The 17,049-nt window shown below is 54.0% G+C and overlaps 1 protein-coding gene across 1 annotated transcript in view; it reads left to right on the top strand.

The window, feature by feature from the left end:
• The first annotated feature begins 2,442 nt into the window (after nt 1-2,442).
• CFAP52 (cilia and flagella associated protein 52) overlaps nt 2,443-17,049 on the top strand; it is a 36,207-nt gene continuing 21,600 nt past the window's right edge. Inside the window, exons 1-6 of the mRNA XM_075903489.2 lie at nt 2,443-2,572; nt 5,752-5,951; nt 7,293-7,429; nt 9,867-9,995; nt 13,107-13,206; nt 13,510-13,626. Of these exons, the coding sequence (XP_075759604.1) occupies nt 2,500-2,572; nt 5,752-5,951; nt 7,293-7,429; nt 9,867-9,995; nt 13,107-13,206; nt 13,510-13,626 (756 nt within the window). The 5' untranslated portion in view covers nt 2,443-2,499. The remainder of the gene's footprint in view (nt 2,573-5,751; nt 5,952-7,292; nt 7,430-9,866; nt 9,996-13,106; nt 13,207-13,509; nt 13,627-17,049) is intronic.

The raw sequence follows: 17,049 nt of genomic DNA, 5'->3' as shown, positions 1-17,049 counted from the left end.
GGAGCTCAAAGCGGAAATATCTGAACTATTCACTGTCATCTTTGAAAAGTCATGGAAGTTGGAAGAGATTCCAGAAGACTGGAAAAGGGCAAATATAATTCCCATTTATAAAAAGGAAACTCATGAAACTACAGACCAGTTAGTTTAACTTGTGTGCCAGGAAGAAAGACGTAGAGAAAATTGGAGAGGGTCCAGGAAGAGCAATAAAAATGATTAAAGGTCTAGAAAACACAACCTACGAAGGAAGACTGAAAAATTGGGTTTGTTTAGGCTGCAAAAGAGAAGATTGAGAGGGAACATGACAGCAGTTTTCAAGTACAGGCAGTCCCCGGGTTACGTACAAGATAGGGACTGTAGGTTTGTTCTTAAGTTGAATTTGTATGTAAGTCGGAACTGGCGTCCAGATTCAGCCGCTGCTGAAACTGACCAGCGGCTGACTACAGGAATCCCGAGACAGAGTTGCTCTGCCCTGGGATTCCTGGAATCAGCCGCTGATCAGTTTCAACAGCGGCTGAATTTGGACGCCTGGGACAGAGCAGCTGGGGCGTTGCCGGGTAGGTCCCCGCAGCGCCACACCTCAGCACTGCGGGGACCAACCTGGCAGCACCCCAGCTGCTCTATCCCAGGTGTCCCCAAGTCAGCCGCTGCTGAAACTGATCAGCGGCTGATTCCAGGAAGCCGGGGCAGAGCAACTCTGCCTCGGGCTTCCTGTAGTCAGCCGCTGGTCAGTTTCAGCAGCGGCTGACTTGGGGACGCCTGGGGCAGAGCAGCTGGGGTGCTGCCGGGTTGGTCCAGTAGCGCCGAGGAGCGGCACTGCGGGACCAACCCGGCAACGCCCCAGCTGCTCTACCCCAGGCGTCGTTGGCGAGAAAAGCCTGGTCTGCTGGGGGGAGGGTGCACTAGCTGCGCCGCCCCCCCCCCCCCAGCAGACCAGGGAGATGGGGAGCAAAGCCTCGGAGCACGTCGGCAGCGGGACAGCCGCAGCGCGTCTGGGCTGTCCCGCTGCCCGCGTGCTTCGCGGCTTTGCTCCACGTCTCCCTGGTCTGCTGGGGGGGGGGCCCCCAGCAGACCAGGGAGACGCGGAGCAGCTTTTCTCGCCCCGGAGGACTGCGTAACTTGGGGACTGCCTGTACCTAATGGGGTGTTACAAGGAGAGGGGAGAAAAATGGTTCTCTTTGGCCTCTGATGATAGGACAAGAAGCAACAGGCTTAAATAACAAGGGAGGTTTATGTGGGATGTTAGGAAAAACTTCCTTCCTGTCAAGGTGCCTAGGGAAGTTGTGGAATCTCCATCACTGGAGATATTTAAAATTAGGTTGGACAGACGCCTGGTCTAGATGGTGCTGGGCCCTGCCGTGAGGGCAGGGGACTGGACTCGATGACCTCGCGAGGTCCCTTCCAGTTCTAGGATTCTAGGATTCGATTGCCTCGCGCTCCAGTGTGTTAGGCCAACTTGCTATTTAACTGACCTTGACCTGACTCAAGGGGGTGGAGGCCTGGTCAATGGGGGGGGGGGGGGGGTGGAGGCCTGGTCCATGGGGGAGGGGTGAGGCCTGGTCCATGGGGGGGGGGAGGCCTGGTCCATGGGGGGGGTGGCTGCCTCGTCAATGGGGGAGGGGGGTGAGGCCTGGTCCATGGGGGGGGGGAGGCCTGGTCCATGGGGGGGGAGACCTGGTCCATGGGGGGGGGGTGAGGCCTGGTCCATGTGGGGGGAGACCTGGTCCATGGGGGGGGGGTGAGGCCTGGTCCATGTGGGGGGAGACCTGGTCCATGTGGGGGGGAGGCCTGGTCCATGGGGGGGGAGACCTGGTCCATGGGGGGGGGTGAGGCCTGGTCCATGTGGGGGAGGCCTGGTCCATGGGGGGGGGGAGGCCTGGTCCATGGGGGGGGGGGGAGGCCTGGTCCATGGGGGGGGGGAGGCCTGGTCCATGGGGGGGGGTGAGACCTGGTCCATGGGGGGGGTGAGGCCTGGTCCATGGGGGGGTGGAGGCCTGGTCCATGGGGGGGTGGAGGCCTGGTCCATGGGGGGGGTGAGACCTGGTCCATGGGGGGGGGAGACCTGGTCCAGGCCTGTGGGGGGGTGGAGGCCTGGTCCATGGGGGGGGGGGGGGGATGGGGGGGAGGCCTGGTCCATGGGGGGGGGGTGGGGGGGAGGCCTGGTCCATGGGGGGGGGGGGCCTGAGGCCTGGTCCATGGGGGGGGGGGAGGCCTGGTCCATGGGGGGGGGGAGGGGGGGAGGCCTGGTCCATGGGGGGGGTGAGGCCTGGTCCATGGGGGGGGGGAGGCCTGGTCCATGGGGAGTGCCCAGAGGGAACTGGGCTCCCTGTGACGTCACGATCTTTGCCCTGCACCCTCTCCCTACCTCTCTCCACAGGACCAGTCCGTGGCTCTGCGCATGCGCGGCCTTCGGCGGGCGGGGGGGGGTGAGTGGCTGGTGCGCAGGCGCGGTTTCCATAGCGCCGGGCATACACAGCTGGCGGCGGGGTGCGCGGTAGCGCCATGGCGGGGGAGCCGGGCCCCCCGGGCGACGCGCTGGGCGAGCTGGAGCTGCAGGCGGTCATCGGCTTCAACGGTGCCGCGCGGCGGGGCCGGGCCCGGGGACCTAGTGGGGGGCTGGGTCGGGGGATCTAGTGGGGGGCTGGGTCGGGGGGCTGGGTCGGGGGATCTAGTGGGGGGCTGGGTCGGGGGGCTGGGTCGGGGATCTAGTGGGGGGCTGGGTTGGGGGGCTGGGTCGGGGGACCTAGTGGGGGGCTGGGTCGGGGGCTGGGTCGGGGATCTAGTGGGGGGCTGGGTTGGGGGGCTGGGTCGGGGGACCTAGTGGGGGGCTGGGTCGGGGGCTGGGTCGGGGATCTAGTGGGGGGCTGGGTCGGGGGCTGGGTCGGGGATCTAGTGGGGGGCTGGGTCGGGGGCTGGGTCGGGGATCTAGTGGGGGGCTGGGTCGGGGATCTAGTGGGGGGCTGGGTCGGGGGCTGGGTCGGGGATCTAGTGGGGGGCTGGGTCGGGGGGCTGGGTCGGGGATCTAGTGGGGGTTTGGGTCGGGGGGCTGGGTCGGGGGACCTAGTGGGGGTTTGGGTCGGGGGGCTGGGTCGGGGGATCTAGTGGGGGGCTGGGTCGGGGGGCTGGGTCGGGGATCTAGTGGGGGGCTGGGTCGGGGGCTGGGTCGGGGATCTAGTGGGGGGCTGGGTTGGGGGGCTGGGTCGGGGGACCTAGTGGGGGTTTGGGTCGGGGGGCTGGGTCGGGGGATCTAGTGGGGGGCTGGGTCGGGGGGCTGGGTCGGGGATCTAGTGGGGGGCTGGGTTGGGGATCTAGTGGGGGGCTGGGTCGGGGGCTGGGTCGGGGATCTAGTGGGGGTCTGGGTTGGGGGCTGGGTCGGGGGATCTAGTGGGGGGCTGGGTCGGGGGCTGGGTCGGGGATCTAGTGGGGGGCTGGGTTGGGGGGCTGGGTCGGGGATCTAGTGGGGGGCTGGGTCGGGGGCTGGGTCGGGGATCTAGTGGGGGGCTGGGTCCGGGGGCTGGGTCGGGGGATCTAGTGGGGGGCTGGGTCGGGGGGCTGGGTCGGGGGACCTAGTGGGGGGTTGGGTCGGGGGGCTGGGTCGGGGGATCTAGTGGGGGGCTGGGTTGGGGGGCTGGGTCGGGGATCTAGTGGGGGGCTGGGTTGGGGGGCTGGGTCGGGGGATCTAGTGGGGGGCTGGGTTGGGGGGCTGGGTCGGGGGGCTTAGTGGGGGGTTGGGTCGGGGGGCTGGGTCGGGGGATCTAGTGGGGGGCTGGGTTGGGGGGCTGGGTCGGGGATCTAGTGGGGGGCTGGGTTGGGGGGCTGGGTCGGGGGATCTAGTGGGGGGCTGGGTTGGGGGGCTGGGTCGGGGATCTAGTGGGGGGGCTGGGTTGGGGGGCTGGGTTGGGGGGCTGGGTCGGGGATCTAGTGGGGGGCTGGGTTGGGGGGCTGGGTCGGGGATCTAGTGAGGGGGTTGGGTTGGGGGACCTAGTGGGGGCTGGGTCGGGGGGCTGGGTGGGGGGCTGGGTGGGGGGCTGGGTTGGGGGATCCTGACCTCATCTCATGCTCTGTTTCAGTCTCTGACAAAAGGCCCCTCCCCCATTCCGGTCGCTCCCCTTCTGCCAGGCCCTGTCGCTGGACCCCGTCACTCACTGTAACTTACTAAACAATTCTTTGCCAGGCATAACCGCCGGCAGAGCAATGCAGCCACTCTCTCCCTGTCGGAGCTCACCAAGCCACCCTGTCTCTCACCCCCCCCCCCGGCCTGTTTTTGTCATCATTGCTCTTTGCTTTGGGTCTCAGTTTCAGGACGTCAAGGCAGGGGTACACTCAATACAGTGACACACCTGCCTGCTATGCTACATCAGTAATAAGAGCTGCACTACGCTGTGATCCCAGGGAAGTTCATTAGTTTTCAGAGGGATGGTCTCTTGAAATCCTTAAAGCCAAAAGTTCAAATTCAGTTCTTGGTAATGCCTGTGTTCTGCATGGTCTCAGGTGGACGCAACAGAATTCCATGCTGTTTACTGTGCATCTCCAGATGAGAATATTAAAACTAAGCGTCCTCTTGTTTGCTCTGCATGGATATTCAAATCCCACAGCGGTTATCTTGTAGCCTTCTGCCTGTTCCATGCCCCAGAGGAGGGTGCACTTTGATGCTGATGAAGAAATGCTACATTTCCAGAAGTCCTTTTGTGGACCTTTATAAATTATAGACATCCAGGGATCCCTTTGCCAGCCCCAAAATGCATGTATCTACCTGGATTTGAACTTTTGGTTCTATGGATTTCAAGGAAGAGTAAAGGAAAGGGTTTGTGCATGGAGAGAAACATAGGGAAATATTTAAAGGGAGAAAGTGAGTGTAGGAGAAGGAAAGTGATAAATGAATGTGAGAGGGAATAAATGAAGAAGAGAGGGAACACAGGAGTAGGTAGAATTGATCAATTGAATGTACTTATCTGCCCCCCCCCATCATTATCACGTAAGCACCTTTAATGCAGTTATCCTACTAAAACTCCTGCAAGTCAGGGAGTGCTATCATTTCCATTTTACAGATGGGAAACTGAGGCACAAACCACTTAAGTGAGTTCCCAAGGTCACAGTGGAATTCTTTTAAAGAGCCTGGAACTGGAGCTAGGTCTTTCAAGTGCTAACCATTGTACCAGCCTTCCTCTCTTCGGAAGGAGGGGACTGTGCTCATAGGTTATACACCTGAGCTCAGGCACCCATTCCACATAGAGGAAAAAACATAGTGGGAATATTAACCATGCTTCCCTGATTTAGAGCTTCAAGAATAAGGCCGTGTCTACACTGACAATTGAGTTATAAAGCTTTTGTCATTTGGAGGTGCTAAACCGCCACCTCCAAAAGATGAAAGTTTTACCGTGGCAAGTGTCAATGTGAACAGCACATTGTGCTCTCCTGTTGACATTGAGAACGCCGCATGTTGGGGATGGATGTAATTTGTTGGCAGAAATGCCAACAAACAGCAGTTACACTGCCTACCCATTAGTGACACAGCTGTGTTGCTAAAAGCTATGTCATGTAGACAAAGCTATGTCATGTAGACAAAAGATAATTTTCTTTTCTGAAAATTATCTTTGGCCAAATGCAAGTTGTGCTTAGTCAGACATAAGTTATTGGGCTCAATACAGGGCTAATTGAGTGTAATTTTAAGGGCCTGTGTTTTGATAATCTAATGGCCACATCTGGCCTTCTGTGAATCTTTGAATTCTCTCTCTTACTCCCTTTGTGTTGTAGGACATATACCTTCTGGCCTGATCTGCCACCCTGATCGGGAGCACTTTATCTATCCTCTGGGTTGTACCATAATTATTCAAGGCCTGAACAACAATACGCAAGCTTTCCTACATGGCCACACTAACAATGTCTCCTGTGTTGCTGTGTCTCAGAGTGGGTGTTATGTTGCTTCTGGACAGGTCACTTTCATGGGCTTCAAGGTGAGTAACATTTTAAAAATGATTCTTTTAACCTTGGGGAGAATTCCAGTAATGACTTGAGTATAAGTATTCCTCATCGGATCCTGTAGCCCAGTGGTCCCCAACCATTTGAGGCTGCCGGGCGCCAGGAGGCGTGGCCATTCGCCTGCCGGGCGCCAGAGGGCGGGGACACTTGCACGCCGGGGGCGGGACCCCCCCGGCACCCCCCCGGGGCAGGGCCCCCCCAAGTGCCATGTGCCCAGGGGCGGGGGCCCCCCAAGTGCTGCGTGCCTGGAGCCAGCGCCCCCCCCCCAAGTGCCGTGTGCCCGGGGCCAGTGCTCCCCCCATGCACCCAGAATGCGGGCGGCCAATTCGTGGAGCTCCCGGGACCGGCGCTCACCATGCACCATGCGCCCGGGGCCGGCTCTGGCACCACGCATGCTCCATGTGCCTGGGGCCAGGCCAGCCCCGAGCACTTGGCGGGCGCACACAAATGCTGGCACCCGCGGGCAGCATGTTGGGGACCACTGCTGTAGCCCATAGTCTTGTGTATAGTTCTGTTGAGTTGGTAGCACAAAGTCTGTGAGTAGTGGCTGTAGTAGCAGGCCCTGTTATTTTTAACTACATCAGTATAGGTTACGTTAGCATAGGCTGAGCTATTGGCGGTGGGAGCTCTTGCTTTTTTAAAACAATACATGATGCTTTTGTTTGAGGGGAAAGCATAAGTGCTAGAAGAGGAAAAACATTTCAGGGGATTGGAGGCATGCCTGTAGTACTCCTAGTTCTCCCTCTGACTTGCTATGTGACCTTAAGCACTTAACTTAGGGTAAAATTTTCCAAAATGTCTAAGTCCCATTTTCAAAAGTTACTTAAACACCCTCATCCCATTTGGCTGCTCAATGTATAAATTACTTTTGGAAATGGGACTTAGGTTACAGAATCCTTAGGTGCTTTTGAGAATCCTTCTAGGTGCCTACCTTCCTGTTTAGATACCTACGATCTTTGAAAGTCTGGTGCTTTTGTGCCTTCATGGGAATGAATTGATTAATCTTTGTAGGGCACTGAAGGTCCTTGGATGAAAGCAGCAGTAGCACCTCCCGTCTTTTTGAAATGTCCAGTTTTGGGGGTCTCGCTCGTGGAGGGTGAATTTACTATAGCAGTGCAAAGGGAAGCCTTGCTGGTATAATATACTGCTATTCCTATACCGGTATAGCACTCCCGGTATAGACTTGGCCTTAGTGTGGCTATTCCACAGAGAATGCATACAGTTAGAGTCCTGGGCTGGAAAGAAGCCTAACTTAGAAGCACCTTTTGCACCTAAGAAGCCTGAGGATATTCTAACTAATGTTCTTTGGGCCCCAGGCAGATATAATTTTGTGGGACTACAAGAAGAGAGAGCTGCTTGCACGGCTGTCACTTCACAAGGGGAAAGTTGAAAAATTGGCTTTCTCGCCGAATGACCTTTACTTGGTGTCACTGGGAGGCCAGGACGATGGCAGGTAACAGGATTAAATTTTGAATCTTCCTCCCCCTTCATCAGAGGTCACATAAGCAGAGGGCTGAGTGAAAGGGACTGTGTCTGAGGACCAAATAAATGAAGGCAAAAATGCTTCTGGCAGCTTCCTCTCCTTCTACTGTTGGCTTTGCTTCTCAGCACAGCACCAAATGCAGAGGAGAGTCTAAGCTGATACCATGCACCTTCTCTCATATACAGTGTAGTTCACACCACTTTGAATGCAGACCCCCACACATCACCTCTGAATCTTACTGCTTGGGTTTTAGAGACTGTTTGGCTTAATGGGTGGGCGGGAGGAAGGTGAACATTGCATCAGCATAGGTTCACCTTGAAATTTGGCCCAAAGAGACTGTCAGGAGCTTGCCCCCCTTCTGGTCCCTCATGACACTATTATGTGCTGGTCCCATTCCCATGCAGTAAGAGGGGTTGGCAGTTGTGGGGGTTTCTCTGCACATGGCTTTTGTTCCCATTCTTCCTGCCTTTTAATGATGGAGTTCTCTGTGGAGCTATCCAGTGGATTGAAGGCATAGGTCTTCTCACAGGAGTGGTATGTCTAAAACTGCCTGTCTCAGCAGATATCCTCAGCGTTGAGTTCAGCCATGGATCTTCTTATATCCCATTAGTTTGTATTTGAAATATGCTGCATATGGTGTATGGTAAAGTGAGCACTCAAATAAGAGGGAGACTTGAATACACGCAGGGTACTATATCATTGTTTGAAACTGTGAATTAATTAAGAAGCGATCAAATGAAGGCTCTTGTAGCACAGATGAGTTCCTGACTTGCATCCTCTCTGTGGGTACGTCTAGACCACATGCCTCTGTCGCCAGAGGCATGTAGATTAGGCTACCCGACATAGGAAAATGAAGCGGCGATTTAAATAATCGCCACTTCATTTAAATTTACATGGCTGCCGCACTGAACCGACAAACAGCTGATCAGCTGTTTGCTGGCTCAGCGCAATAGTCTGGACGTGCGGGTGTCGACATCAAAGGTATTTGTCGACCACCCAGGTAAACCTCATCCCAGGAGGCATACCTGGGTGGTCGACAAATACCTTTGATGTTGACACCCGCGCGTCCAGACTATCGCGCTGAGCCGACAAACAGCTAATCAGCTGTTTGTCGGCTCAGCGCGGCAGCCATGTAAATTTAAATGAAGCGGCGATTATTTAAATCGCTGCTTCATTTTCCTATGTCTGGTAGCCTAATCTACATGCCTCTGGCGACAGGTATGTAGTCTAGACGTACCCTGTGTGACTTCCCTCCTGACCAGTCAAAAGGCAAAGATACGAAATACTACGGGGTCTTTTGGTGGGTGTCACAGTTTCAAGGTAGCTGCATCTGTATTTCCCCCTCCATGGTCCCTTGAGGGCACCCTCTGAAAGGTTCCCAGCTTCCAGCCAGCACCTCTCTTAAGGCAGAGACCCAGGTACTTCCTTCTGATCCGGGGCATTAAGGCTGCACAGCTCCACGATTTACACTGTCATATCCCCAGCAGGCCAGACTGCCTAAATGGGCGGTGTCTGCATTTTGCCTGCTCTCCGAGGGCCCTTCCTAGAGTACTGCCGGCAGTTACCCGTGCCAGCACGGCTCCTAGAAATTGCCTCTATTCTGAAGGTGAAAGCATTATAGAAAAAACATATTAAAAGAAACTACACACATGCTAAAAAGCTCATCAGAGGTCCCCCCCCCAACTCCTGCTTAGTGTCTTCAGTGGGTTGCAAGTCCTTCAAACCCACAGCTGGGTTTCCCTGTGATTATAGGTTAATTGGTCTTAGAACCAGAATGCAGGCCTGAGTCACTTTTAGTGTGAGCTGTTCACCCCAAAGTCATTTCTTTCTATGCTGGTCTCTGGAGAATCCAGCTTGAACCAGGATACGTGAGCATCACCAGGAGGTAGCACGTGTCTGGGGGTAGTCTAACCTGAGTGATTTCCCTACGTTAACCTCCTGTTTTCACTTCCTGGAGGAGCAGTGGTAGCCCTCCCCTGTGGCATTCATACAGTACCTGGCCCACAATGGTGCATAACCATTCTACACTTCATACAACATGGTCTCCCAAAGAGATTAACTTCTTGCAATATGCCTGTCACAGTGGGGACAGGATGAGATCGACCAGATCAGTTTCTACTGAGGTTCTACGACATGATTAGAAGCTTAGCCAAGAGAAGTTAAAAGGCTCGTGCACAAACCCGTTCAGCTGTTTTATGAACAAGGGCCGTGAATTGCAATTCTATATAGCTATGTACAGGAAGTGTGGGGGAAAGTTTTCCATGGTTATAATCTCTGCAAAGTGCCTCCAAACCTGGATTCATCTACCAACACCTATAGGAAGATTGCCTTGCTCTGCTGAGTTGGGACATTTTCCAATGATTTAAACAAATTGAAACTACTTTTTTAAACCCTTCTTTCCTTGCAGTGTGGTTGTATGGAGCATAGCTAAGAGAGAAGCCATCTGCGGCAGCCCTGCTTCAGCTCGCAGTGCTGGAAATGCTACCGTCCTGGCCTTCTCCAGCTGCCGAGACGAGTCATTTGTTAGTGCTGGAAAGTAAGGTCTTGTCTATCGGCCAACAGAAAACGGTTGCGGGGGAAGGGCCCAAAGCTATTTCCTCCTGCAAAGGTTGTTTATCTAGATCAGTGGTCCCCAACCTTTAGAGGCTCCCGGGCGCCCGGGGGCGGAGCCACTCACGCGCAGGGCGCCCGGGGGCAGGGCCACTCACACGCCGGGCGCCTGGGGGCGGAGCCACTCACACGCAGGGCGCCCGGGGGCAGGGCCACTCACACGCCAGACGCCTGGGGGCGGGGCCACTCATGCGCCCGGGGGCGGGGCTGCACGTCCTGGGGTACGCCAGGGGCGGGGATGCCCTTGTACCTGGCGCCAGCATGTGCCCCAGGGCCGGGGCCACCCGAGCGCCTTGTGCCGTGGGCCCGGGGTGGCACTGCCGCCCGAGCCGCGCGCCTGGGGCCGGCGCCGCGCGCCCGCGTGTGCCCCAGGTCTGGGGCCGCCCGAGCGCCGCGCACCAGGCGCTGGTGCGTGTCGCGCGCCTGGGGCTGGCCCAGGTTGTCGGCGGGCGCACACAAATGCCCCAGCAGGTGCCATGGTGCCCGCGGGCACCGCGTTGGGGAGCACTGGTCTAGATGAAAGGAAGTTAAGCAACATGGACTGTTTACTGTTTTTTCCCATCACTATCGAGAACCCTGTGAATGTCCATCAGCTTGTCCCTTACAGGCATTTCTGCTGGTTCTACACAAACAGTATTTTCAAAGCAGTGTCCAGGGAACTGCCCGCAGCAGTTGTGTAACTGATGGCAGGGATTTGTATTCAGCACTCCCCATGCAACCGTTAAAATATTTGCTCCCTAATGGTTCCGCGAGAAGATTGGCTGACAAATTGCTCTGAACAGTGGCTGGAGCAGTGATATCGCAGAGATTGCTGGATTGTTTTCTCACCCTCTCTGGCTGTGAAGTGCCGTTATCAGCTCTGTATGGTATAAGAGAGCTCTCTGATGCAAAATAGTCACATGTCCCCATGTAAATATATTATTACTTGCTTTGCAGCTGCAGCTGCCATTGAAAGCAGGAGGAATTGTGGAGCTTCCGAAAATGATGGCAGAGGCACTCCAAGGGTGCTAGACAGAGCAGAGGAAAGAGAGGGACCCTGACGGAAGCTCTCTCAGCCTAGATTTAGACACGGTGCTGCAAGCAATAACCAAGAAAGGCAGAGTGAGGAGATGAGGGGCTTGCTTGTCAGTCTAGCCACACGCCTTGTGCTCTGATAGGTGCTTCGATTGGGAATTAGAGCTGGGTTTGTACAACGTCTTGCTTTATCTTTGTAAGCGAGCCCCAAGGGAGAAAGCATGCGAGCTGAGGAGCGAGAATGTGCAGCAGTGTGCATGCACGATATGAAGGGAGCTGGAGGTTAGGTCCATAAAAGGCTGTTAGCCGGGGGTAAGGAATGGTGTTCCTGGCCTCTGTTTGTCAGAGGCTGGAGAAGGACAGCAGGAGTCAAATCGCTTGATCATTGTCTTTGGTCCACCCTCTCTTAGGCACCTGGCACTGACCCCTGTCGGCAGACAGGCTACTGGGCTAGATGGACCTTTGGTCTGACCCAGTACGGCCGTTCTTATGTTCTTATTATGTTCTTATGGAGAGGATAGTGGTGGGAGGAGTAGGAGGAAAGGGAAGAGGTGAAAAAGGCTGCCATTTCTTTTCCGTGCCGCTGTGCTGTATTCTCATTGTACATGTGTCCCACTCTGCTTCTACGGCCCCGCCCAAGCCCTCCTGTTCGAGTCTCCACCAGGAAGTCAAAAGAGAGATGTGAACCGCTCACTGCTCGCAGTCCCTAAGCCCTGGTGCTCTGTTTGTTACGGTGCTTTGGCAATAAAACAGTGCTGATTACATCTCCATTCTTTTCTTATGTGCATGGTGGACCTATGACCCAATCAGAAGATAGTAGTAGATATGCAGATTCCTAAGCCAGAAGAGTCCACTGTCTGGTCTACAGTGTAACATAGGCCATAGAATTCCCCCACAACCCCTAGGGCAATATCTTTTAGAAACTAGCCTTGTTTTCACAATTGCTAGCGATGGAGAATCCATCACAACCCTTGGTAAATTGTTCCAATGGCTAATTATCTTCCCTGTTTAAAAGGTGCATCTTATTTCCAGTCTCATTTGTCCTAGCTTCAACTTCCAGCTGTTGAATTGTGCTCTACTAGCTTGAAACAGCCATTGTCAAATATTTGCTTCTCATGTAAGTTCTTATAGACTGTAACCACATGGCCCTTTCATTTCTCGTTTGAGCTAAATAGAGCAAGTTCCTGGAATCTGTCATTCTAGGGCAGGTTTTCTAATCCTTTAATCATTCTCCTGGCTCTTTGAACCCTCGCCAATTTATCACCAACCTATTTGATTTGTGGGTACTAGAACAGGAGGCCGTGCTCCAGCAGGGGTTGCACTAGTGCTAGCCACAGAGATAAAACAACGTCTCTGATCCTGATAAATAGTGTAGAGCCACGAACCAACTCCTGTGGGGTCCCACTGGAATCAGACTTGCTCGACGATGATTCCCCCTAGAAGGAATGATGCAGGAGTCCTGTGTAGCTCTCATGTAATTATAATACAATCTCTAATGAGTCAGACCAAGATCACCGAATTAAGGTTCCTGGACAACTTTCATTCTGGTATTCCCTAACTTTGAAGTGCTAGAGTTTTCAACTTGAATGGTCTTTTAACATAGTTTTGATGGAGAAGAAATAATATTGTGGCTCCTGTGTCAGTAATGAAGTTACAGAGCTAGAAAATAGTCCTGAATGCTCTAAGCAGTCCCTTTCCTGTTCTTCTCAGAAATAACCTGAGCCATCTGGGCCCCGCAGTGCATGTTTCTCGGAATAGTGGCAAGTGTCTAGGTTGTTTCCTGTTCCCCAAGAACAGAGCTTATACTTTGACCAGATACGTCCACATGGATGTAAGTGGTGCAGTAGAAGTTACCAGGAACTTACCTTCTAAAAATGACAGATTCCTTTTTTGCCTCTTGAAAATTGTACTTTTATGCCTTTTTCCAGAACATACTAACTGTCCCTGCTGAGCACCGCTGTATTAAACAATCTCAGAGACTCTTGCATATGTACACTTGATTATGTGTGTTCTTTGGCTACAGTGGGACTATTCGAGTATGGGAACTAGATCTACCAAATCGAAAAATTCGGCCAACAGAATGCCAGACAGGGCAGCTGAAAAGAGTAGTCACATGTATTATGGTAAGTGTTCCTCTGTGGAAACTGTAGCTAAGCAGACTTATGGGTGATTGAAACCACTTGTAATAATGTAGCAGGCTGGGAATTTCTCCTGAGAATTTCTTTTCTGCTTATGAACATTATCGGAGTTTAGTTAGGAAAATGTCTTAACTGTCCACAGAGCTTGTGTGTGTGTTTCAACATAAGCTTTACTCACCTCCCCGAATAAAAACTGCGTAATATGCTGAAGTGAAGCCACTCCTACCCCACAATTATGAGCATGGCAAAGTGACCCGACCCTGATCTCCTTGTTTAACCTTCGCTCAGATGGCAGAAGACGATAGCTACTTCTATGTTGGCACTTCCAGTGGTGATCTCCTGAAGCTGAATATGAAGAGCAAACTGATGAGTGACTATGGACCTGTGAAGGAGAAGTTCAGTCTGGTGAGTGGCATCCCCGTGGGGTTTTTACTAAGTACATGTCACTGACCCAACAACTTTTCATGCAGCTTTTCTCCTGCCTCCCAATCTCCTCCTGCTCTTTTGTTGGTAGCTGACATAGGGGCATTTTTCCTTCCTTCTGGGAAAACCGCCCTGAAGCTGATTCAGAAACTAAGCCCCATTCTGTGCCATTACTTCCTTTGAATGGTGTAATTGACTTGGAGCCCAAAGACATCCCCTCTGTTCAGCTTCATCTGGCTCAGGATCTGGTTTAGCCAATGTGATGGGTTTGGTCACAGAGCTCCCTTTGAGACTCTCACTTGGGGTGTGTCTAGACTACAGGGCTCTGTCAACAGAGCCATGTAAACTAGTTTACCCGACATAGTCAATGAAGCAGGGATTTAAATAATCGCCGCTTCATTAAAATAAAAATGGCCGCCACGCTGTGTCGACAATCAGCTGATCCGGCCCAGCGTGGGAGTCTAGACGCGGATCGGTCGACATGGGAAGCCTTTGCACACCTCTCCCTTATGCCTTGTGAAACAGGAGCGGTCGACAAAGGCTTCCCCAGCTGACAGATCCGCGTCTAGACTGCTGTGCTGTGCCGGATCAGCTGATTGTCAGCACAGAAGGTGGCCATTTATATTTTAATGAAGCAGGGTTTATTTCAATCCCCACTTCACTGACTATGTCGGGTAAATTAGTTTACATGGCTCCGTTGATGGAGCCATGTAGTCTAGACATACCCTTGGGCTGCGTCTAGACTGGCATGATTTTGCGCAAATACTTTTAACGGAAAAGTTTTTCCATTAAAAGTATTTGCGCAAGAGAGCATCTATACTGGCACGGATGCTTTTGCGCAAAAGCACATATTTTGCGCAAAAGCGTCCATGCCAGTGTAGACACTCTCTTGCGCAAGAAAGCTCCGATGACCATTTTAGCCATCGGGCTTTCTTGCACAAGAAATTAACGTTGCTGTCTACACTGGGCCTCTTGCGCAAGAATACTTATCCCTGAGCGGGAGCATCGAAGTATTTGCGCAAGAAGCACTGATTTTGTACAGTTCAAGGTCAGTGTTCTTGTGCAAATACTCGCAGCCAGTGTAGACAGGCGGCAATATTTTGCGCAAAAGCAATTGCTTTTGCGCAAAATCTTGCCAGTCTAGACGCAGCCTTGATGTGCTGAAAATACCCCTGATCCCACCTTCCTGCCCTCTGGAGCACCTCACCAGCCTGTCCTGCTGCTCCACCAGAGCCTGTGGGCTCCCCCAGCGATGGCACAGAGTGGGGTCATAGCACACTGCAGAGCAACCCAGACACTGAGATCCACTCATCTCTGGGAAGGTTCAGTCCAAGGGACTTGACACAGCACCCAGCTGCACAACCCCAGTGGGACCAAAATCCCAGCTAAATCCATCTCACTGTGTGTAAAGTTTATATAGAGCAAGCTCATAAGTGGTTTGCCCCTTTTATGAGAGCTATGGACAGCTGGCCTCCCACCCTGGTAACAATTATTTACACTGGGTTTATTAATAAACAAATGGGAGTTTTATTAAGTATAAAAAATAGGGTTTACGTGGTTGCAAGTGATAGAGACCGATCAAAGTGAGAACGACGAGGAGTCCTGTGGCCCCTTATAGACTAACAGATGTATTGGAGCATAAGCTTTCATGGGCAAAGACTCGCTCCGTCAGAAGTGGGTCTTTGCCCATGAAAGCTCATGCTCCAACACATCTGTTAGTCTATAAGGTGCCACAGGACTCCTCGTTGTTCTTGCAGATCCAGACTAACATGGTTCCCCCTCTGACACAAAGTAAGGGTATGTCTACACTACCACCCTAGTTCGAACTAGGGCGGTAATGTAGGCAACCGGAGTTGCAAATGAAGCCCGGGATTTGAATTTCCCAGGCTTCATTTGCATATTGCCGGGCGCCGCCATTTTTAAATGTCCGCTAGTGCGGACTCCGTGCCCCGCGGCTACACGCGGCAAGGACTAGGTAGTTCGGATTAGGCTTCCTATTCCTACTCCTCGAGTAATGGTAGTTTGGAATAGGAAACCTAATCGACATACCCTAAGTTACTAAGCAAAATAAAACAAAATACACCAGCGGCGAGGAGTCCTGTGGCACCTTATAGACTAACTGAAGTGTAGGAGTGTGACGTAGTGGGGGTACTTGCTGGGCTGTGGTGACCTCTGCTGTCTGGAGCAAGACCCAGCAGGGAAAACCTCACTAGGCCAAGGTAATGCCAAACTTGTTGAACCAGTGGCCAGACACCCCCCATGGAGAGGAACAAAGGAAGGTAAATGCTGCCCTGGCTGGGGGGCAGGGGTGGAAGGGAGTGAGTTGGTTGCTGGCTGTCTGTGAGGATGGAGGAGACAGCCTAGGGAGAGGAGCTGGAGTTTAGGGGCCCAGTCTCCCCCCAACTCAAGGGGGCCTGAGGCATCCTAGCCCAGCTCTGTGACCAGACTACATCTGTGCTATGCTGTATCCTGGAGAGGCAATAAACTTCCTCTATTCCACCGGCTGGTGCAGTCTGTTTGTGCCATTTCGGGGTGCAGGAGATGGGGAACCCCCAACGCGCCGTCACACTGGTGTCAGAAGTGGGATGCACTGCACCCCGTGGATGAAGCTCCCAGCGGCAAGCGACAAGGCGCAGTAGAAGCAAGAGCCCTGGAGCCAGGCGTGCTGGAGACAGAGCGAAGCGGTTCCTGGGAATCGTGGGGCGCTGCAGCACTAGACTGGTGAGTCTGCACCGAGGGGCCCAGCGGGCAGATGGCCTACGCCCGACTCTTGAAGGCAGAGCTGGTGGGGCTGTGCAGAGAGAGGGGCTTGCCTGTGCGGAAAGCAACCAAGGCCCAGCTGATTACCCAGCTGGAAGAGAATGACCAGCCACGGGGCCAGGATCTTGTCCCCAGGGGAAGCAGCCAGACCCCCCCTGAGAGTGTGTCAGGCTCAGAGAGGGGGAGGAGCGCTGGAACCCACCGGAGAGATGAGACAGCGTCTCCCGGGAGGCCTGCAAGCCGTAGCCCATCTAGGGCAGGGGCCAGCCCAGTGGAGCTGCGGCGGCTGGAGATCCAGCTGCGGATGAAGGAATTGGAAGTACAGGACCGAGAGAAGGAGCGCCAAGATCGAGAGAGGGACCGCCAGGATCGAGAGAAGGAGCGCCAAGATCGAGAGAGGCAGCGACAGCATGAGCTGGCCATGGCAGAGCGGAGAACCTGCGGGGCCCCGGCTGCGCCAAGAGTGGATGGGCCCCAGAGTCCCGGGGATGCCAGGCGCTTGGAGAGGCTCACGGTGGCCCAATTGAAGGACGTGGGCGACATAGACGGGTTCCTCAGCTCCTTTGAGAGGGCCTGTGGGCTGCAACAGGTCCCCCCAGCTGACTGGCTGCAGGAGCTCATCCCCGCACTGAACCAGGAGGCGGC

Source organism: Pelodiscus sinensis, chromosome 20, assembly GCF_052426305.1.
Source record: "Pelodiscus sinensis isolate ZL-2025 chromosome 20, ASM5242630v1, whole genome shotgun sequence".
Classification (NCBI taxonomy): Eukaryota; Metazoa; Chordata; order Testudines; family Trionychidae; genus Pelodiscus; species Pelodiscus sinensis.
Note: the sequence above shows the minus strand (reverse complement) of the source record. Positions and strands in the feature narration are given on the sequence as shown.